Genomic DNA, 24,175 nt, shown 5'->3' with positions numbered 1-24,175 from the left:
ATTCAGTAAATGTTATATAAAATCAATTTTTATATAATAATAGAAATAATTCTAATGAATTTTAATTAATTGATTTATTACTGCATTATACATTTAAATAAAAAATTATTTATTATTTATTCTTATTTCTACAAAAATAAAATTTTTATTTTCTTTTTTTTATTTAAAAATTAATACATATTTTTTCTATAAAAATCATAATTTTTTTTTATATATAAATAAGCATATTTCACATTTTAATAAATAATTTTAGTTCAATATTACATTTCTTCATATAATAGAAGTTAATAGAAAATTTTTTAAAAAATAAAATTTGATATATAAATTTTAATATTAATAAGAATTTTAAATTTTAATTTTAATAAAAAAAAATATTTAGAATATTGAAAATAGAAAGAAATGATTTTGGATTTTTGATTTTTGATTTTGGGTATTTTATTATACGTATGTAATGTTTTATAAAAATTTAAAATTAGCGCCAATTATAGTAAATTATTCGCCATATTTGATAGACTATTAAATTATAAAGTTTCCGTTCTTAAAAAATTGTTTCATTGTAATAAAATTTTGTTCTTTTTTGAATGGCAATGATATTTAGTCGACAAAATTATAGAGGTCACCTTGAAGTTTTATTTGAATTTGAGTAACATACAGGATACTTTAAATCTATCCTTGTATATTTGTTAGTGAATATATTAAAAAATTAAATATGGGAGGAAAATGGTCAGCTATGCATCCTTCTGAAGTTCAAGTTCCAGAAATAAATACTTTATTGGAAAGAGATCCATATTTAAAACCTTATGAAAATGAGATTCGCAAGAGGTATTTTAAAAAATATATAAATATTAATTTTAAGTATGTTATATAATAAAATATAATAATTATTAATATAATTAAAATAATTTTTATTTATAACAAGTTTTATTCAATGAATAATATATCTTATTATAAATATCTATTTTTAAATCGAATACTTATGAAATATAAAGTAAATTAATATTAAGTTTATTTAGAACTTGTCATTTTTTTATTTTAATTTTTTTATTAGATATGCATTATTTAAGGACTATATAGAAAAATTAGAAACTGGTGATGGCAATTTAGATAAATTTTCAAGAGGTTATGAAAATTATGGAATTCATATAAATGAAGACAATAGTGTTGTTGCAAAAGAATGGGCACCTGGTGCACAGGAATTATTTTTAACAGGAGATTTTAGTAAGTAGGTTAAAGCTATATATTTCATATAAATAAAGTAATCTCAATACATTGCTGTCTGATGCTATTTTTTATTATTTAATGCAATTGTTTATAAATAAGTCGTAATTGTCATTTTTATATATTAACTTTTAAGTTTATTTTGGAATCAAAAATTAATTTTTTAAAAGTATGCGATAAAATTATATTAATATTCTCTATCTCCTTTTGTATTTTCACTTTCAATTATTTTATCTTACATCATATTACATCATATTGGTTATTTTTTCTAATATTTGATTATTCTCTTTTTCTCTCAATTCGTTTCTTTATTTTTTTCTTAATTTTATTCCTTTCTTAATTTTTCAAAATTTCTTTGATTAAAACTTTTTTTTGATATATATTTTTTATTTCTATATATATAGAATATATAAATACATATATTTTTTTAATTTTATATTCTTACTTACTATTTTTATTTGAATAGTTTTCTATTTCTTTTGTTATTTTTTTTTCAAATATTTTTTACTTAAGTGCTTTAAATTTTTTGTTGATTTCTTATTTTCTGTTCTAACTTTATTATTAATTTCTTTATTTTTATCTCATTTAATGCTAAGTTTAATCTAATGCTATATAATATTATATATATAATTTAAATTTTTCTTAGTTTTCTTTTTCTCTCTTAATAATATTTTTTTTTATTTTTATTGTTAATCCAATATTCTATATAATTTTTTCATTTAGCTCTCATTCTATAGTTGTATATTTTGTATTTTTATAATTTTTCAATTTTTTTCCACTTATGTTGCTCTACATATATAGTCAATATCTTATATAATCAATATAACATATTACAGTTTTATATGTATACATATATTTGTAATGGATAATATTGGAATTAAATTTTTATTTATAACTTTGAAAGAAAATATAGTAAAATAATAAAAATATTTGAATGTATTTGAAATTTTATTTCTTAATTAATCTATTTTTATTTACAAAAAGAATAAGACATTTTTTTTTTTAATTTCATGTATCAATATTGTAAAAATAAAAATAAAAATAATTTATTGTATTATTGCATGTCCATTATAATATTTGTATAAATATTAAATTTATGTTATAAAAGTATTGTGATTCTTATATTCTTCAGATTATATTTCTTATAAAATCCATATTTCAGTTATATGTGATGTTTATATTTATGTATCTAAATGTTTATAAATTTATAATTATAACAATAACATTTCATTTAATACAGTAATTATTTTTCATTATAAAAGAGAAAAATCATATTTTAAAATTGATTTAATATAAGAATGTCGTGGATATTATAAGAAGATTTAAATATAAATTTATTTTACTAAAATTTATTTTATACTAATTTAACTATTACAGCAAGAAGATAAGAAAAATACAGAAAAATCTTTCAAATGTAATAAATAATATTTTTTTTAAATATAAAAATATTTTTAACAAACATTTTCTAATATATATATTTAATAAAAAAAAAAACAAAAGAATTTGAAATAAGCAATTTTTTTTACATAATATATCATTTTTACATAATTTACATATATCATTTATATTTTCGCATAAATATTTTTATAAATATGTTTTCAATTATAGCTCAAAATTTGATATTAATCTAAAAAAATTTTTAGAATAATAATATTAATATATTATAAGAATATAAAAATAATTACTTTAAATAAGAAATTTCTATTAATTCTATATCCTCATGAATTGCAACAAATTTGAAATATAAATCCTAATTTATATTGAATTCAAATATTTTTGTAAAAATCATCGCACATTTGTTAGTATCTATATAAAAGTTTGGACATTTCATGAATCTTTTAGATCTGAGAAAATAAATGAAATGTCTGTAATAATAAAAAGGTAGTTCTACTTTCAAATAATTTGAATAAATCAATAAAAAATAATTAAAACTCAAGTGTTGTTTCAACAAATATGATTTCACTATTGGAATTATTTTCTTTTTGTGTCAAAGTAAAAAGAAAAAGTAATAATAAAAAAAATAAATAATATATATATATATTATATATATATTAATATATATATAAATATATTTATATAGATTTAAAAATAATAGTATTCTAATGATATAATTATATTTATAGAATAATAGATTTTATAATAGACAATATTATAATATATTATAATAATAGATTATATAATAGATAAATTCATATAATTCGTCTTCAACATCATAAAATCATTTAATATGAAGTTTTTTAATTTTAAGTTATTCTAAAACCATATCTCATATTCTGCAATATATTTTTTGTAAATTCTAATACATTTTTATATTTTATAATTTTTATAATGATCTTATAAATTGATTTAAGATTAATAATATAATAAACAATATTTCTTTTTTTAATATCTAATATTGTTTTTACATTCATTGCTTGTAAAGTTGTATTCTTGCTAAATAAAGTCATTCCTTTCTAAATCAAATAATGGAATAGTTTGTATTTTGTAATTAAATATTTCTTTTTTATTTTATTATTTCTCATTGATAATAAACAAAATTTTTTTTTTAAAAAAGATTGCTTCAAATTTGCATTAATTATATACAATGGTAAAAATTAATATATTTATTACTTGGAACTTTCTTATAAATCTTATAATATAATATCACATTTTTCTTATAAAATAAGATATATAACAAAAAATGTATAATTTATTGCTATGAACTTTTCAAATATAAATCTTTGGGCAATTGAAATTATGGTGATTAAAATGATAATGATAAATATCAAATGAGAGGTACATTTTGAATTAGCCACCATGATGTATAATAACCAGCAATCACATGTGATATAAGTACGTTACCATGGACGTAAATGTATAGACGAAATTCAGTGATGTGTTACATTATTTTTTGTATATATTTCGAAAACTAACGATTGATATAAGATGACTATATAAGAAAAAATCGTTTAAAATCTTGTCTTGTATTTAAAAATCATCAAAAATCACAAAAACATTACATATAAGTTGACTTCAGATAGTGAATTTAGATTAACTGGTTCTTTATTTTGTTGATTTTTAAATATATTATAGAAATTAATATTTTGAACAATTTCTTTTTTTTTTTTCATAAGAACTTTCTTAATTTCCGATATTTTCGTAAAAAAAATATTGTTATTATTATTCTACATGTATACGTTCATGATAGATATGCATGTGATTGCCATTTATCAATTGTTTATATTTTATATGAATATATCATAGCAATCAACACATATAATCGTACAAGCTAAATATTATTCGTTATTTATCTATAGCGAGTTTGGATATTGGATAAATCCTTCAGAACTAAACAAACAAAAACACATTACTTTACTAAAATTATACAAGTACAAATGTATAACTATATAAAATATTAAATAAATAAAGTATGAATAATTAAAACATCAACAAGAAGTGGATTATTACTACAATCCCATCTATTTATTAACGATTTGTGACATATCGTTGAAGTATCATGGAAATAATATTACCATATACAATTAAATATAAAACATACATTATAAAAATATTTTGATTTGAGATTAAAGAATTTGTAACAAAGTAAGCCCCAATTTCAATCATAAGATCCACTGCAATTTCATGATTTGATTATAGAATAGAATAGTATTAAGATATTGCTAATTTTTTTTATAAATAATAGGTAATACTACAGATTAAAAAAGATAATATTTAAAGAATGTGTAATAGTATACAATAAATTTTGTTAAAAAATTTATTGAATAAAAATTAAACATTTTATGATATTTTTTATTCTTTAGAAAAAAATAAAAATTGATTAAAATTTTACATTTTTCTCTAGTCTAATCATTAGACTGAAATGCAATAGAGAATCTATAAGATAAATTATATTACAGAATTGAATTTTATTTATATTTAAAATTATGAAAGAAACTATAAAAAAATATAATATATAAATAAAAGTATTAAAAAGTATTAAAAAAAAAATCTGTAGTATATCTAAATAATATATTATAAATTAAGAACTATCTTATAAAATATTAAAATTTTACTATGAAATTAAAAAAATATATAAAATATATATGTTATATTTTATTACAGAGAATATTTATAATATATTTATTATAATATATATTATTATATAATTAAAATAATATAAGGTGTTTCATCTTCTATTCAGATACAAAAAATATTTTGTATGCAATTTTAATGATATCAAAGAAAGAATACGTTGCAAAAAATATTTTTATATCAACATTATTTCATTGTTCCATTAACATAATTTTCAAAGTTATCGATTTTTTTTTTATATACATATATATATATATTTTTTAGTTTGAATATAATAACTGATATTTAAATGCATTTAAAGATATATAATAATATAACTTTACGTTGATTTTTAATTTTTAAAACAAAATTTATTTCCATCAAAATTACAGTTATTGTACGTAAATATTTGTGAATATCACTCGTCATAGAAAGTATATTAATTCAAAAAATATAAAGCTGATTATTTTGTACATTTTGAAGTATTTTAAAGAGATCTTGATTTAATTTTATATATAATTCTGTATTAAAGTTAAATATATGAATATTTTTTTCGGTCATTCTAAAAGGAAACAAAATTTTAAATAATATAAAACATAAACTTAATATAAAATATATCTGCAGTTATTTATGACTTTTTAAAATTTTTTGATAAATTTTTTTACTAATTTATTAATTATATTTTAATTAATTTTAAACCACGTCTTTGATAATGTCTTTTAAAACAGCTATCTATTATATTTCAATATTTTGTTAAATTTTTATTTGAACATTTGAATTAGATAAGATTGATGTTGATTATAACAATAAATTAATATTATTTTTCTCTGAAAAATTTCTTAATATTTAATTAATTAATTTTATATATATATATATTTAAGATTAATAATTTAATGCAATATAATGCTCAAATATTTATTTTTTAAATTGATTTTTATTAAATTCTATAAAATAATAATATAATTAATAATTAATTTTATTACAATAATATAAAATTCACAAATTCTCTGAATGTATTTTCAATAAATTACATATACGAATGATAAGCAACATGCTAACATCAAAATCTTTCTGATTCTGATGGAATTTAACAGTTGAAATAATTATAAAAATTTAAAAATTTTTGTCTATTTTTATTTATATAAATTATTTTTTTTTATTTGAATAAATTTTAAAATTTAATTCATCATTAAATAAAAAAAAATCAAAAGTTTTTTTTTTATTTACAAATTGTTTATCAAATATTAAATGTTTATAAATATTACTTATTAATGAAGAATATCTTTCTTGATAGTCATAAAATCTTGCTTCTTTTATTTAGGAATTTATTTTTTTTTTTTTTAATTTTAATTAGAAACTTATATTTTTTGAAAAAGATATGATAATCTTAATTCTTTTTATGAAATAAAATGATTTTTAATATTTCTCTTTGAATCATGCAATGTTGTCATTCTGTAAGTTTTCAGGGGCATTTTGATTTTAAAAGATTTTTTGTAGAGATTTTTTATATGTTTTAGTAATCTTCTAAGATATAATTTTTACAAAAATTAAATTTGTTGCAATTTCTTTAACATATCAGCTTCCGTTCAAATATCCATTATATTAGCATAAAATGTAATATTTTATTAAGAAAAAGTCAATCATACTATTGATCTCTTCATTAAAGTATTTATTTCATAAATGATATTTAAGATGATCAAACTATGAATCTTCTAAATTTTTACTCAAACTATATTATATACTTACTGTTATATGAATGTGATTTATTATAATTTCTTTTTGTAAAGTTTAATTTAAAGAGTATACGAAAAAATTATGTTCTAATTACCTACATATATTTACATAAAAAATAATATTCATAGCAAATCTATTTTTCAAAAGAATATAATAAACATAAAAATTAATAATATTATTTTTTATTGAAGTTATTCAAGGTTGCAAAGTTTATTGCAAACGAATAAGATAAAAGAAAATAATAAAACTCACATATCGAACTCGTAGATGTAATTTTGATGAAATATATAGGAGAGATAGTTTTGAAAAAAATATTTGATATATATATTTTTTTTGATTAACATCCATTGAAGAGATAAGTCTCGAAGTTTTAAAATATATTTTTTAGAATTTCTTATGAATTATATGGTAAAATTTTTTTTTAATTACATATTTTCGAATAAGAAATTCAAAAAAAAAATTCTATCATAAAAAAATTTTAGAAAAATTAATTTTTTTCATTCAGGATTTATATTTATGTAAAGAGAATAAATAAATAATAATATAGATCAAACTAAGAAAATATGTGCTTTTGGAATTTTTTTTTATTTTATTATAGATTTTATCAGAATTCTATGAAATTTTCAATTGAATAATTATAATGAAAAATTTGTGTAAACATATAAAAACATAAGAATTTTATAATTATAAGTTTAAAATTTAAATAATACAAGTATAATAACAATTGAATATTATAAATATATATAATATATATAATATATATATATTATATATAAATATAAAATATATATTATATATAAATATATAAATATTATTCAAACAGAATCTTATTTTTCTTACAAAGTTCATTTAAACATATGAAAAGAAAAAATTTAAATTTCCAATTATTTTGAAATGAATTTAATATTTTGTATATCATTATTTTAATTGTGTACATTATTATTTTAACTTTTTATTATTTTTAATTAACGCAAAAATTTATAATAATAATAGAAATTCTTAGTAGCATTAATTTTAGATTTATTGTTAAATTGTTTTAGATTTGTTTATGAATTAGCAGTCATTAATATATATTTCTTTGCCCATAAGATGAAAACGATCATCATTAGGCCTTTATTGTAGAAAACTTCTGTTCAATTTAAAATCATTTTTATTGCATCGAACATCAGATCCAAAATTAAATTTTTTTTTATCTAAGAATATTATTCTACTGATTAGTTTAGCACATGTAATTTTTTCCAAATTTTAATTGAGCAATCTTATGTTGTGCTTTCAACATTAATTTTTTTTTTATGATGTTTTCTAAATCATGTTAGAAGTATTGCATAAAATTTATTGCATACATCGACTAATTATTAATAATTGTAATTTCATCATAATTTGTCTTGCAAACAAAAATCGATTTGTTGCTTAAGCTTTATTTCTTTCTTATTATTATTTTCGAATTTGGTTTTTTCCATAATTTTTATTAAATTTTATTAAATTTTATATGTTAAACAATGTATTAGAAAAATATACAAAATAAATTTTAGTTAATAAACTTTTCATGATAATTACAAAAAAATTTAAATTAATTATATGTTATTATATATTATAATAATTTTTTTATATTTATATAAAAAAAATATAATGTAATTTTTTTTAAGAAAGCTTTATTTTTAAGAAAATCGAATATAAAAATCAGTTAAATATGAAAACAATAAATGGTTATATATTATTTGTTTTTCATACAATCCATTATCAATTATTTTTATTCGATTAATTTTTAAAAATAATGACTATTATATTTTTTCTATAGATTATTTGTTTTTTATTTTTTACACATTGTAAATGTTATTAATATTATCGTGTATATATAATTCTTCACACTCTATTGCATATATAATTCTTTTTGACGAAAAGATAATTGAACAAATTTTGCTTTCACTTCAAATATATATTTTGAATAGCAAAAAATTTTTAAAAAATGTGAAAGATTAAAAAACAATAATAGTCCATTTATTCATCTTTAATTCCTTCCCAAATTAGCTCGACAAAATCCGGGCCCAAGCGGTAGAACACTTTGCAATGTAGATTATAAGAATCGTGATTTTCTCGTGGCATATTGGTAAGAACTAAATTTCGATTGAAAAAATTCATTCTATGAGTCCCACACATAATGTTTAGGTTTGGCCAGATCTTCAGTTCACGAGTTCCACTTTTGTTATTCATGTTTAGATCGAAATCTTCATCACGAGTCCCACTCGTGCTATTCATGTTTGGCTCGAGTCAGACTCGTGATAATACGGGAAGGGGTTAATTTATCATAAAGAAATATCTATACAATAACGCTGATATACTTTCAACAATATTTGCAATATAATGAAAACAATGAAAAATGAGTTTTTGCATGAATATTTTTTATTGTTCTAGTCATATAATTGTTCATATTAGTTCTAATAGAGAGCTAATCGATACGATAACAAAGTTGTTCTTTCTCATTTGCATATTTGATCAATTTACTAAGATCGATTTTGAAAAACGAAGTTTTAGATAAAAAATATATTATTAAAATTTATTTTTTTATTTTTTTAAGAAAAATTATGCTTTGCCTGTACTACAACTTATTTTATTTTATATAATAAAATATTTCTAAACATTTTAAGTTAATAAATCAATAAAAGGAAAAAAAAACATAATTTGTCTTTTAAGATAAGCTTTATAATCAAATTTCTTATCAAAATCGCTATGAATTTCGTATATATACATATTTTATATTTTATTCGTATATATTTATATATTATTACTTATACAAATACAAATTATATTATTTATGTAATTATGTAATATTTCAAAATATAAATTATTATTTATATAAATATTAAAAATTATTTTTTTTTATATATATGTTATTTTTTAAAATGTGTATAATTCATTTAATGATTTAAAATAAACTTCTTTTTTCTTTTATTACTAATCTTAAAGTATATTACAAATTTAATATATACTAATTATAAAATATATTTATAAAATTATATATAATAATAATATATAATATATTATATATAATAATATTTATATAACAAAATTTCAAATATATTTGAAATTTGCTATTATATATTTTATTTCATTTTTTATTTGATGTAGACTTTAGTTTTTTTTTTAATAAGTTAGTTAAATTCGGTATAATTTTTATATATAATAAATTATTATACTTCATTATTATTATTATGTACCATAAGAAAGTACTATATATGTATATATGTATAACTTTTATACTATTATAAAAGTTTTTAAATTATAAATCTATTTATGAAAGTTTTTAAATTATAAATCTTAATTTTTGTTTTATATTTTTGTTACCAGATGGTTGGAATAGGACAACTAATTCATATAAAAAATTAGATTATGGAAAATGGGAATTACATTTACCTCCTAATGCTGATGGTAGTTGTCCAATAAAACATCTTTCAGAAATTAAGATAATTGTAAAAGATCAAAATAATGAATTATTGGAACGATTAAGTCCTTGGGCTACATATGTTACACAAGATAAATCTGAAAGTGCTACATATAAACAACGTATATGGTATCCATTACCTGAAAATGTATATATACATATAAATATGTATAATTATTTTATATAACTATAATAAATATTGCTTTTTTTCAATCAATTTAATTTTATAATAAATATTAAAATTTGATATATATTATATATATTTTCATTCAGGTTTATAAATTTAAATATTCCAAACAGAAGAAACCAGAAAGTCTTAGAATTTATGAATGTCATGTTGGTATTGCAACTCAGGAATTAAAAATTGGTACATATTTAGAATTTGCTAAAAACATAATACCTCGTATTGTAAAACAAGGCTATAATGCTATACAATTAATGGCTATTATGGAACATGCTTATTATGCTAGTTTTGGATATCAGGTATCTATCACATATCTATAGTGAATAAATTTAAAAAATCTGTTAATAAAATTAATACACTATTAAATTTTATAACAATATATTTAATTAAATTTAATAAGGTAACTTCATTTTATGCTGCTTCATCTCGTTATGGTACACCAGAAGAGTTAAAACAATTGATAGATACAGCGCATCAATATGGTTTATATGTTTTATTAGATGTGGTACATTCACATGCATCAAAGAATACCTTAGATGGTTTAAATATGTTTGATGGTACTGATGGGTGTTTTTTCCATTCTGGCAATCGTGGTCATCACCCACTGTGGGATAGTAGACTTTTTAATTATGGAGAATATGAAGTATTACGATTTTTACTTTCTAATTTGCGTTGGTACATTGAGGAATATAATTTTGATGGATTTAGGTATTTGTTTGATGTATATTATTTGTAATATATGATATTTATATTTTTTAATTATTATATGTATATTGTCTACCTCTGTCTCTTTTCCTTTTCCTTTTCTCTCTTTTCTATTATTGTTCATTTTATTTTTTTATATATATATATATATACACTATAAATAATATATTAAACTTTTACAGATTTGATGGAGTCACATCAATGTTATACCATTCAAGAGGATTTGGACAAGGTTTTACTGGTCATTATGAAGAATATTATGGACTTAATGTTGATGTTGAAGGTGTAGTTTATTTAATGCTTGCAAATTATATTTTGCATTATTTATATCCAAATATGATTACCATAGCAGAGGATGTTAGTGGAATGCCTGGAGTTTGCAGGTATGAAACATAAAAATTACAAAATTTGGATTTTTAAAAATTTTATATGGCTTATAATAATAATTTAATGGAATTACTTATTTACTCGCTTATATACGTAAATAATATATGTGCACATATATATTTCTATTAACTATTATTATATAAATTAATTATTTTGCTTTTTTAAAAATATTATATATTATATTTACGTTATATTTTGCTTTTTATATATATTATATATTTATAATATTAAAGGCCAATTACTGAAGGTGGTTTAGGTTTTGACTATCGATTAGCCATGGCTATTCCTGATAAATGGATTAAACTTTTAAAAGAAATAAAAGACGAAGATTGGAATGTTGGAGATATTTGTTGGACATTAACTAATCGAAGATGGATGGAGAAAACAGTAGCTTATTCAGAATCTCATGATCAAGCTCTTGTAGGTGATAAAACAATTGCATTTTGGCTTATGGATAAAGAAATGTATTTTCATATGAGTACACTAAGTCCACCTAATGCAATCATAAATCGTGGGATTGCTCTTCATAATCTGATTACATTAATAACACATGCATTAGGAGGTGAAGCTTATTTAAATTTTATGGGTTAGTTTTATGTATAAAATTATACATAGAAATATTCAATTAAATTTCATTAATATCTGCTCGGCTAAATTCATATAATTCATTTTTGTTAAAATTTGCTTAAGTCAATGTTTCAAGTTTCAGTGCCTGATTTCACAAAAAAATCAAAATTAAAAAATAATACAAATACATAAAAATAAATTTAGGATCTCTTTTTAAAGAAATCCTAAATTCCATGAAAAAAAAAAAATAATCATGTAATATAAAAAATTTCAGTTTTTGTAATTTTTCTTTACAAAAATAATGAAATTCAAATTTCAGTGAATGATTTAATTTTTTCAATTAAATGAATCAAATATAAATTTAATTAATTTTATTCAATAATCGAGTTATTATATTAGATATTAATTATCAATAATATTATTTATTAATTTATAAAAATGTTGATTTAATTACTTTAATTGGAAGAATTTCAACAATTTGATACTATTATTTAAAAAAAAATTAGAAAGGAAAATTTTTTTTATCAAATAAATTATTAATTTCTCCAGTTCTTTTAATCTCCAGTTAATTTTTTGAAGAAGAAATAAAAATGCTGTACTTATAAAAATTTAATTTTTGGATATCAAACTTAATTGATTTTAACCGGGAATTACATCTATTATTTAAGTTTTTAATAACACTATTAATTTAATTATTAGTTAATTATTATTAAAAATTTAAAAAAATATATAAAGGTAATGAATTTGGTCATCCCGAATGGTTGGATTTTCCACGAGCTGGTAACGCAGATAGTTACCATTATGCTAGAAGACAATGGAATTTAGTAGATGATGAATTACTTAAGTACAAATTTATGAATAATTGGGATCGGGCTGTAAATACTCTTGAAGCAAAATATGGATGGCTACATGCTGAACCGGTAAAATGAATGATCTACTTTATTTAATCAAAAGTATTTATATATATTATAATTTCATTATATATTTATGATATTATTAATAAAAATATATGTTTTTAGGGATATGTAAGTTTGAAACATGAAGAGGATAAAATAATTATTTTTGATCGTGCAGAACTTATATTTGTTTTTAATTTTCATCCAATCAAATCATTTCCTGATTATACCATTGGTGTAAAAACTGCAGGAACTTATAAAATTCTTTTGTGTAGCGATGATAAAAATTTTGGTGGAGAAAACCGTGTTGATACTAATGTACAACATTTTACCAAACCAGAATCTTTTTCTAATTATTCAAATAGTATGATGATTTACATTCCTTGTCGCACAGCTATTATTTATATTCGAGAGGTAATGTATTATAATGTCATATATTAATATTTAAAGATTTAAGAAAAATGATTATGATATCGGTGACTATTTTCAAAATAGTTTTAAAAAACTAAAAAAAATCATAATAAATCAAAACAAATATAAAAAAAAGTTCTAATTTAGATTAGTTTTGATTTCAATTTAGAACCAATATTATATCGCTTGTATATCGATTTGATAGGTAATCAAATTTAATTATTTTTTGGTATATAATTCTGAATAATCAAATGTTTATGAAATGCCTTCCATATTCTATATTTTTTGTTATAATTTACTTAAACATAATTAATTTTCCTATTATATTCGTTTTTATTAATAATAATATATATAATAATTGTGATTATATTTTTTTAATAAACATAATAAAAGATTAATTAGTATTTTGTAAAATATATTTCAGAATGAATAAATCGAAAAATTTGATTTCATTAAAATTTTATTTAAAAAAAATTACATTATAATATAAAGATATAATTAAATCATATAGATTTAAAAATAATAAAAAAGTTAATACATTTAATAGATGGAAAGATAGCGATCTTATTTTATTTTCATTTTAATCTGATGCAAACTTCAATTATTTATAATTTAATAAATAAGTCTCACTCAAAATTTATGTATACTTTTAGACAACAAAATAATATATATAATAACAATAATAATATATTCTATGAAGAGTGCAATTTACCAAAATTTTAAATATATTTATTTAAAATTTATTAAAATATATATATTTAATAATAATTAAACATTTAATTTCATTTATAAATTTATAAAATCCTTTATGTAAAAATAGATGAGACAAAATGATAATACAACAAATGATAGCAAAAAAAACAAATTAAGTTTTTTTATTTGAGAATAAAAAGATTTTTGACATATTTTTATATATTGAATCTGAATCTATTTCAAATTACTTATCACTTTAGGTTTACTAAAAAATTATTTTTTTTTGGCAATATCTTTATATAATACTATCTTTTTTCTGTAAAATTGAATTTGATTTATCATTATAACATTTTTTTTTTCTCGATATATTTTGAAGTTATTCTATTTTTAATCTACTGGCAACAAGAAAGAGACTTATTTTAAAGATTTATTTTGGTTTATTTTTTTTTAAGTAACTAATAAAGCGAAAATATTTTTTAGACAGTAAAATAAAATATTTTTTAATTAATTTTTATTCATATACATTAAAAATGGAATAACTTCAAAGCGGTATATCTCAATAAAAAAAATTCTATAATGAATCAAATTCGATTTTTCAGAGAAATAATAGTATTATTTAACAAAGATATTAAAAAAAAATAATTTTTTTTTTTTGTAATATTTCGTGAAAATATAGCAAAAATTAATATTTTGTATCCATTTATCTCTTAAATTTAAACTGATAGTCTGGTTTTAGATTCAATATATAATAAAAATTATAATAATATAATAAAAATACATCAAAAATTTTTTCCTTTCAAATGCAAAAAAGTCAATCTGTTTTTTTAAATATATGTTATTATTTTGTCTCACCATTTTTCACAGAAATAGAAAATTTATAGAAGGAAATATTAACTGTATTTGACTTTCCATTATTAAGAAAGAAATATTTCATATATGAATATATATAGATAATTTAGATAAATTTCAATATCGAAAAATATTGAAATCATAGGATTTATTATTTTGTTTGATAATATACTAATTTTTATTTTAATTATATCGACTTTCATAATAATTATTTTAAATAGTTATAATAATATCTAATTCTGAGATATATGATTGATGCAATTGTTTCTAATTTTATTAATTATAAAAAAATATCAAAGGAGAAAGATGAATTATATATTCTTTAAAAATGTATACATATCAATAATTGTATTATTTTTTAAATGAAAATGCATATATTTTTGCATAAATCAATTTTTTTTATCATTATAAAAAAATACTGTAATGATAATGATAAAAAAATTATTAGTTTTTGAGATATTTTAAATTAAGTTGAATATTGTAAAATTTATGAATGGCAAGAAAAGCATAACTTCCAAAAAATTCCTTATCTTTTATATAATAAGTTTTATAAAATTTGAATTAAAACATTTCCTAAATTATTTATTATATATATCCTAAGTATTTTGTGATTATATTATTTTAATATTATTTTATAAAAAATGACAAAAAAGATATTTAAAAAAATACATAATCTCATGAAATGTTTTTTAAATTATTTGTCTTTTTTTTTGATATTTTTTTAATTATAATAAATTATAATCTGAAATATTTGCATTAAGTATTTTATATTTTCAACTTGAAATGTATTTTTATTTGATTATGTTTTTTTCTTTATCATTAAATTTTTTTTATCTGAAATTATTGTTTTTTAAATTTAATTCTATGTAAGAAAAAAAAATAAGAAAACAAAATTTACAAATCAAGTATTATATCGATATAAAAGCGATATAAATATATATTATAACTATATTATCTATATAAATTATAAAGATAAAAATATTATATTATGGAAATTGAAATCAAATGTTAAATTAGAATCTTTTTTCTCATAAATATTTTACAACTATTTTGATTTGAAGTTATTTTATATAATTTAAATAATTATGATAATTTCTTAATTTTAGGAACTTTAATACATTTAAAAGGCATAGAAAGAAGAAGAACATTAAAGTCACATAAAAATAAAATACTATCTATTTTACCAAAGTGTTAAATTTTAAGTAGATTAAAATCAAGAAAAATAAATGTAACACATAGTTTTATTCCGAAATAAGCAACTCTCTTGAGATTAGTCAATTTTGGCTTAATATCGCTTTAACTTCATTCAATAAATAAGACGAAAAGCTCGAAGTTGTGGCAAATCGTAAAAAAATAAAACAAATAATACTGTTATTCTTCGGAAAAGAATAGAGTATACATACACTCTATTCTGTTATTGAACAGACATAAATATTTATGATTTTTCGCTTTTACGAATTAGTTTTCACATTAGTTCTTTAAAATAAAAAAGAGGAAAGAGCGAATTATGGTAATTTATAGCAAAAAATAGTTGCTTATTTCAGATCAAGAATATGTACATATTATAATATATATATATATATATATATAATATTATATATATATATATATATATATATATAATATAATATACATAACACGCATATATAATATATTATAATTTAATAAAATCAATTAATATAAAACACTTAAAAAGTACAAATCAAAATACTCGTGTATATAATTTTTAAAAATTATAAATTAAAGTTTTATGAAATTTAAAATTTTTATTTAAAAATAACATATTCAGAAGATATATATTTATTGAATGAATTTATAATTATTATTATTATGTATAATTTAATGAAAAATATTTTATATTTTGATATTGAGTTTTAATATCTATAAATGTTTGTATAAATAAAGGAATATGTTTATAATAATTTGTGTGTTAATTAATCATATAATAGATTAATTAAATATTGACACATAGAATTTATTCTTATTTCAAAAAAATAAAATACACATAATATTTTGATTTTAAAATAGAATTTATTAAGTAGAATTAGAAATATATTGAGCATAAATTAAAGCATAAATTAATATTACACAAACTTTTTTAAAAAAGATAATTTGTATAATGCAATTTAAAAATTATGATAATTTTATTTAGTAAATATTTAGTAAATATTTATAAATTATTTAGTATTTAGTAAAAAAATTTTGTACGTATCTTATATAGGATTTATTAATGTATTTTCATATTTATAAATATTTTTATAATCATTAAATGACTGTTACAAATTTATATTAAATTTATTATAAAATCATTTAAAAATCAATAAGTTACATTTATTTACTATTAATATGTAACATATATATTTAGTTTTTTATAATTTCATAATCATTTTTTTTATTATTATTAGATAATTTATATAAATAATAAAAATATATTTAAATGTTATCATTTATTACTGAATATATATATATATATATATATTTTACAATGATACGAATTTTTCGTTGCTATTATATAATTATGGTTTTTCCATTATTGCATTAATTTTTTATTTTTATTATATTATTTAATTTATATTATATTACTTTGACATATTAAATAAAATAATATATGAAAATTTTCATTATGAATATATTTGTCATTTGCATTGTATAATATTATGTGTAAGCATGATAGATACATGTATGTGATATAATTATTTAAAAGATTAATTTGTTTTAAATTATTTATTTTACTTATGATTTACATTACTAAATTCTGCTTCATTTACATCATAATCCTTCATTTTATTTTCTAAGATCCACCATTTATCTAAAAGTCCAAAATCTATCACTCTTTTATGAAATGTTAGATATTGTATTTTTAAGTAAGGACAAACCGTTTTATATAAAGAACACATATTATCATAATCATCTAACCAAATTAGAGAAATTATACCTAAATTCATCCGTCGTACAATGCCTTCATTATAACATTTCCCTAACCATTTTACATAATGTTCAGATATTGGATTACGTATAGCTTCTCCTACTTGCATTATTTTCATGGTATTTTGTAATAAATTTTCTTTAAAAGTACATTCATCTGGATTATGCCTATATAGATACACACAGGATGCTAAAACTAATTAAAAATAAAATTTTGATATATTAAAAATATTTTAAATATAATTTTTTTTAATCATTTACATTATATTTTAATATTTTACTATTTTTCAAAATAAAAAAATAAATAAATAATTTTTTTCAATTAATCAATATTAAATTTTTTTTTATTATACATAAAACATAAACATAAATAAACTTACGAGAAAAATATATAGATGTTCTTATAGGATGTTCCTTACAATCTTTAGTAGCACCTAATGCTGATTCTTTGTAATCTATATAAAGATTTTTCCAATATATTCCTATAAATAAAGATATATTAAAGAAAATGAAATTTTTTTTTAACATTATTTGATTTTAATATTTATTTATTTTTTTTATTATTATATGATATTTACTTACCCCATCGTTCAAGAAATGTTCCTTTGAGTTTTTCTGGTATTTTAAGATTTTTTGTCTTATTTAAAACATTATAAATAGGATTTATTAATTTTAAAGTAAATTTATATTTTTGAAATTGAGTAAAGTAATTGTAATTCATATTCATTGAATTTATAATAATAATTTAGAAATAATTATATTATTATTTAAAACATTTTTCAAGTTATGACAGATATTAAGAGAGATACAAGACAAACTTTATATTGAATAAAAATATTAAAATTGAGGTTATCCACGTGTCTGAAAGAAATATATGTGAAATATGATGAAATTATTGTATATAAAAAAAATACTTATACATGATTATTTATATTTAAAAAAATAACGTCTACAAATGCCTTAATATATTCTTTATACTAAATCATACATTACTGCAACAATAATTTAATTTAAAAATTATGATTTAAAAAAAACTTTAAATTGTTTGAATTGTAATTGTGATGTAAGAAGGTAAAAGATAAAAACATTATATCAAAATATCAAATTAGAAGTTCAAAATTTAAAAATTTCATCACAAAATGTTGTAAATAAAAAATTCATAAAAATATTTTCTAATAATTTTCAATTTAAAAGTCAAATTTTGAATGTCATTATTCTAATAAATACATTAATAACAAATTATTTATATTTTTAAAATAAAAATATAGATATTATTATTATTATTAAATACTATGATGTGAACATAAAGATAAATATAATAAAAAATATAAAATTGAAATTATTGAATTGAATTACATGATTGTAGAAATTTATTGATTTTTATTACCTTAGTTAGTTATTTCATTACTTTAGTTGATTGTATCATTTTTAGATTCTTAATGTCTTATTTTTCTAACCTTTAATAAACTTTCAATGAATTTTCTATATCTTTTTTTATTTTATATTTAAATCTTTAGATGCATATAAATTAGAATATATTATTTTTAATTTTGTATTTAATTTTGCTATATTAATTATAATAAAATTAGATATTTAAATTTTTATTACGTGAAGTAACACGTGATGTGTGAAAGAATGATATGAAATCTGTCTGTATATAAATTATTGAAATATATATACATAAAAGTCTTCTAATTTTAAAGACGATAAAATATAAAATAATATTAAATTTATATATGATAATTTATATATATTAAAATTAAATAATATATAAAAAACTTAATATTTAATAATGAAATACAAGAATAATAATTAAATATAAGTTTACAATTTTGTTTATTAAAATAATAATTTCATATAAATAATTATAATTTTTTAAAATTGGTTTTTTTCTCTTTTAGTTCATGTATAAAAATTTAATATTAATTTAATTCAATTTAATTTAAAATTTTTAATTGTTAAAAGATTATTTTTAAATGTTAATGATTTTATATAAAGAATTAAAAAAATAAAAAAAAATCAATTATATTTAGAGATGATATTAACAAAATTAGAAATAATTAAATATATTAAAATCGTGCAAATAAAGACTTTGGTTTCTCTGAAATTACAGTAAATATACAGTAGATTTTTTAAATTAACTAATTTAGGAAAGATTAATTTAGAAATTTTATATAATTATTTAGACGAAAAAATTTGTTACATTTTAAATAATTAATTCCTATAAATTATTTAATTATTTAAAGAAAAAAACATATTTGTTATAATTTCGGTAAAAAGTTTATCACATTTTATTTGTTTCATTCTGTATGTAATATTTATAAATAAATAATGATATTGGGATAAAATATGGAATAGAATATGATATTTATAAGATATAATACTATTTATAGTAATTTTGAGTTAAATTTAACTTATTTTAGTAAAATTTAAGTTATTTTAATAAAAACTAAAAATGATGAATATTTCTATATAGTTAATATCAAAAGATAAAGAAGAAATTCTTGAATAGTATTGATAATTATTATTACTTATAATTATGAATAGTAGAAAATATTTATTAAAATTTAAAAAAACTGTATATACTTTTCATTTATCATTTATTTTTCAAATATTTAACATAAATTTTTCACATAATGGATTTTGTATATATTTTTTAAAAGGAAATTATTCAAAAATATTAAAATGTCTTTGAATTCTGTCTTGAATTCTGTCTGAATTCAAAAAGATCAAAAAAATATTTGAATATATTTGTACATATGAAGTATTTTACCGCCATATGGATATTATTTATCTGCTTAACTCGAAAATGCTAATAAGTGTTGAGAGCTTAAAGTGTTAATATTATTGATAATATTGTTAAATAAATTTTTATATGTTGATATTTTTAATTAATAATAAAATTAAAAGAAATTTATATTAAAATTATATTTGTATTTTATGATTGAGAAATAGAATTTTTCTAATTAATTTATTTGCAATGCTTATTCAATGATTGTTCGATACTAGATAACATACTAGATAATAGAACAACAATAATACAATATTGTATAATCGCCAAATAAAATATTTTTAAATTTATTATCGTGAAAATACAATTTTTTATTTTAAATATTTCATTTCTTTTGCAATTTGATTAAATTTTTTTAATATTTATATGTATAATATTTTTAAGCTATGATTAAATTTTTATTAATTGAAGTTAATAAAAAAGTTCGTTCTCCGTAGTTAATATTTAAAAATGGATAAAAAATATCAAATATTTTATATATATAAAAATTGAACTTTCCTATCGATATAGATTATATAAATACGGCAGTGTTGAGTTGAATTGTAAGTAAATAATGGCCGTATGGTGGCGAAACATATATTTAAAAATTTTTATTAAACAAAATTTTCTTTAATCTTTAAAATATAGTTAAAATTAAAATATTAATTCTAAATAATTTATTTTTCATAAATATTTATATATTTTTCTTCTTATATTATATATATTATAATTATATTAATTTTTATAATCAATTAATTATATGTAAAATAATATTTTTTAAACAATTTTTTATTTGAAAAGTGCCAAGATCTAATAGAAATAATGCTATTCATTAAAAATTTGTTTATGTTCACACTATTTTGTTTATTTTGATATCATTTCAAATAAATTGGTTTCTATATTTTCAAATAAAATATGGAAAATAATAATTCAAAATAGTATAAAAATTTAGTATAAAAATAAAAAATTTTTAATTATAAAAGATTTAACTTAGAGAACTTTTGAAATTCTTTGAAATTTAAAAAATTTCAAATTCTTGAATTTTCATATTTTTTAATATTTTTGCAATTTAAAATTTTAAAACTAAAAGTTACTTTTATTTATGTATAATTATCAAATTAAATTTGTGTTTAGATTTTCTATTCATTTTAGTTTTATAAAAATAAAATAAAATATAAAAAAAAAAATAAAATATAAAAATTTAAATGTTTATAAGTTAGAAATATGTATATGTTAATCATAATTACAAAAATTTTAATTTTCTCTTGATAAAGTAAATTAATAAATTTTTCTAAGTTCCTTAGAAGAAAAAGAAAGGGAAAAAAATAAACATTTAAGGTTTTGAGAGCCTAAAGTTTTGAGATTTTCGAGAATTGTAAGATTTTATAAATTTTCGATTTTGAATTTCAATTTTTTTTAAAATTTAATTAAAATAATTTTTTTCCATCAATTTTCTCTTTCTTTGAAAAGGAAAGAAAGAAAATTTAAATATATAAAAGAAAATACTTAGAAATTAAAGAAAAAGAAAGAAGATAGAAATAAAAAATTTTTTTTTTGAAAATTATTTTTTCGATATATAAAAAAAATAATCATAGGGATATAATTGAAGTAGAAAACATAAATTGCATTGATTTGCAAAATTTTTTATTTTTTATTATGTGATTTTAATTATATTTTTCATATTGAATTCAAATATGCAATCTGCGTGTTGTTTTCACGCTTAAATGACATATTTTAATATCTAATAATTTAATATAATATTAAAGTAGATATATTTAAAAAAAAATTGACACAGAAAAGAAATTATTTTGTATTATTTTAATTTTTTTTTTTTTTTTTTTTGATTGAATGTTTATAAAATATATAGTATATCAAAATTGCAAAATTTTTTTCTTTAAAAAAGAAGAATATTCAGCTCTTATTAAGTTATTTAAAATATTTTGTATTTTGCTCATATATTATAGATGAGAATTTATTATTCTTGATCGCAATTAAATTAATTAAAAATAATGAAAATAAAAAATGAAAACATTTTTTTATTATTATTAGAGATTGTGATGTGAATAATTTGATCAAATTCTATCATTCACAAAAACATTCTTTGTTTTTCGCTTTTATCTTTTATTTGTATTATGTTACATAAAAGTACTGTATCATAAAATAATATAACCGAGATCATATAACCAAGATATGTTATAGATAAGTAATTTATGTATCTCAAATTTTATTAGAATTTATTTATTTAGAGAAAAAATTATTAAGATAAAATATAATGAGTGAAAATTTGTTTTTCTATGACTTTATTTTTTTATAATTAAGAAAATATAAATTTTTTAAAATATTATTTTTTTTTTAACATTAAGAAAATATAAATATACTTTTTTGTTTTAAATAGATTCTCATTGTTTTATATATATATTGATTATTTGAATTATTTTGTGTAAAAATGTTTTAAATGTTTAAAATGTAAAAAAAAAAAGAAAATTCGGAATTTTTTGCCTTCACATAATAACCTTTACATAATAGAAAACGTCTTTTATCATTTCTTTATCTTTTTTTGTGATATAATTATTATAGTCATTATTTATGTTTGATAATTTTTATTTATTCTTTCAAATCTTTTGAAAGAATTAATAAATACAAATAGGCTTTTTTCGATAAAATAACTTTATAAAAATAACTTTATCTAAAAAGAAACTTTATAAAAAGAAATAAAAAAAATTAAATTTGAAAAATATTATACATTTTTTAGAATATTAGTTATTATGATGTCTATATTGATGTATAGTGCATTATTTTATTGAAATTCAGTTGTATTTGATGGAAAAGAGCATCAACTTTAAAAAATGTTTCATCATGTAATATATTATTTACGAAGAAATATTAATCAATAATATTTAATAACTAAATAATAAAATATTATATGAGACATTAATATTTGACTATTCGCATTTTTTAAAAAATATGAATTTTTTATAATCCATATTTATTATATTTGTTAAATATTTTATATTTTTAATATTCGTCTACTCACTTTTCAAAAAAGATTTTTATTATTTTTTTACTTGTTACAACAAAAATGGAGAAAATGCAATATTCTTCATTTCCTTGATATAAAATATGTTCAGTGAAAAAATTGAAATTAAAATTTTATATAAAATTTTTGCAATTTTAATATTGTTCGAAAAAAGATTTGGTTATTTTATGTGGTTCTGTTATTTGTTCAATAAAAAATTGTCAATGAAATTCAATATAATTTATAAAGTATATATGTATATATGTTCCTAAAGTATGTAATCTAATGTTATTAATTATAATTATAATTATTTGCAATTATTATTTCAGTA

The 24,175-nt window shown here is 17.2% G+C and overlaps 2 protein-coding genes across 4 annotated transcripts; one reads left to right on the top strand and one right to left on the bottom strand.

The window, feature by feature from the left end:
- Nucleotides 1-480: 480 nt before the first annotated feature.
- Nucleotides 481-16,524, top strand: AGBE (1,4-alpha-glucan-branching enzyme). Of its 2 annotated transcripts, XM_086908410.1 has the most exons (10): nt 481-822; nt 1,049-1,218; nt 10,348-10,589; nt 10,715-10,924; nt 11,026-11,333; nt 11,513-11,713; nt 11,951-12,303; nt 13,020-13,204; nt 13,304-13,594; nt 16,240-16,524. In XM_086908410.1, exons 1-10 carry the CDS (start codon nt 710-712, stop codon nt 16,246-16,248), a joined length of 2,082 nt encoding a protein of 693 aa, XP_086764536.1. In that variant the 5' UTR covers nt 481-709; the 3' UTR covers nt 16,249-16,524. The 2 variants fall into 2 exon arrangements, with proteins under 2 accessions (XP_086764536.1, XP_012346770.3); XM_012491316.3 differs by lacking the exon at nt 16,240-16,524 and having other exon boundaries at nt 13,304-13,636.
- A 1,318-nt stretch (nt 16,525-17,842) lies between these two features.
- On the bottom strand, nt 17,843-19,896 carry LOC100869052 (mitochondrial import inner membrane translocase subunit Tim29). Of its 2 annotated transcripts, XM_086908409.1 has the most exons (5): nt 19,446-19,879; nt 18,641-18,919; nt 18,439-18,540; nt 18,069-18,254; nt 17,843-17,942 (listed from the first exon to the last, which is right to left on the bottom strand). In XM_086908409.1, exons 2-5 carry the CDS (start codon nt 18,783-18,785, stop codon nt 17,863-17,865), a joined length of 513 nt encoding a protein of 170 aa, XP_086764535.1. In that variant the 5' UTR covers nt 18,786-18,919; nt 19,446-19,879; the 3' UTR covers nt 17,843-17,862. The 2 variants fall into 2 exon arrangements, with proteins under 2 accessions (XP_086764535.1, XP_031774653.1); XM_031918793.2 differs by having other exon boundaries at nt 17,843-18,254; nt 19,446-19,896.
- Between the last annotated feature and the right edge of the window lie 4,279 nt (nt 19,897-24,175).

This window comes from Apis florea, unplaced genomic scaffold, assembly GCF_048593485.1.
Source record: "Apis florea isolate Af1SG1 unplaced genomic scaffold, ASM4859348v1 contig_3078_pilon, whole genome shotgun sequence".
In the NCBI taxonomy this organism is placed as follows: domain Eukaryota; kingdom Metazoa; phylum Arthropoda; class Insecta; order Hymenoptera; family Apidae; genus Apis; species Apis florea.
This window is presented reverse-complemented; position numbering and strand designations above follow the sequence as displayed.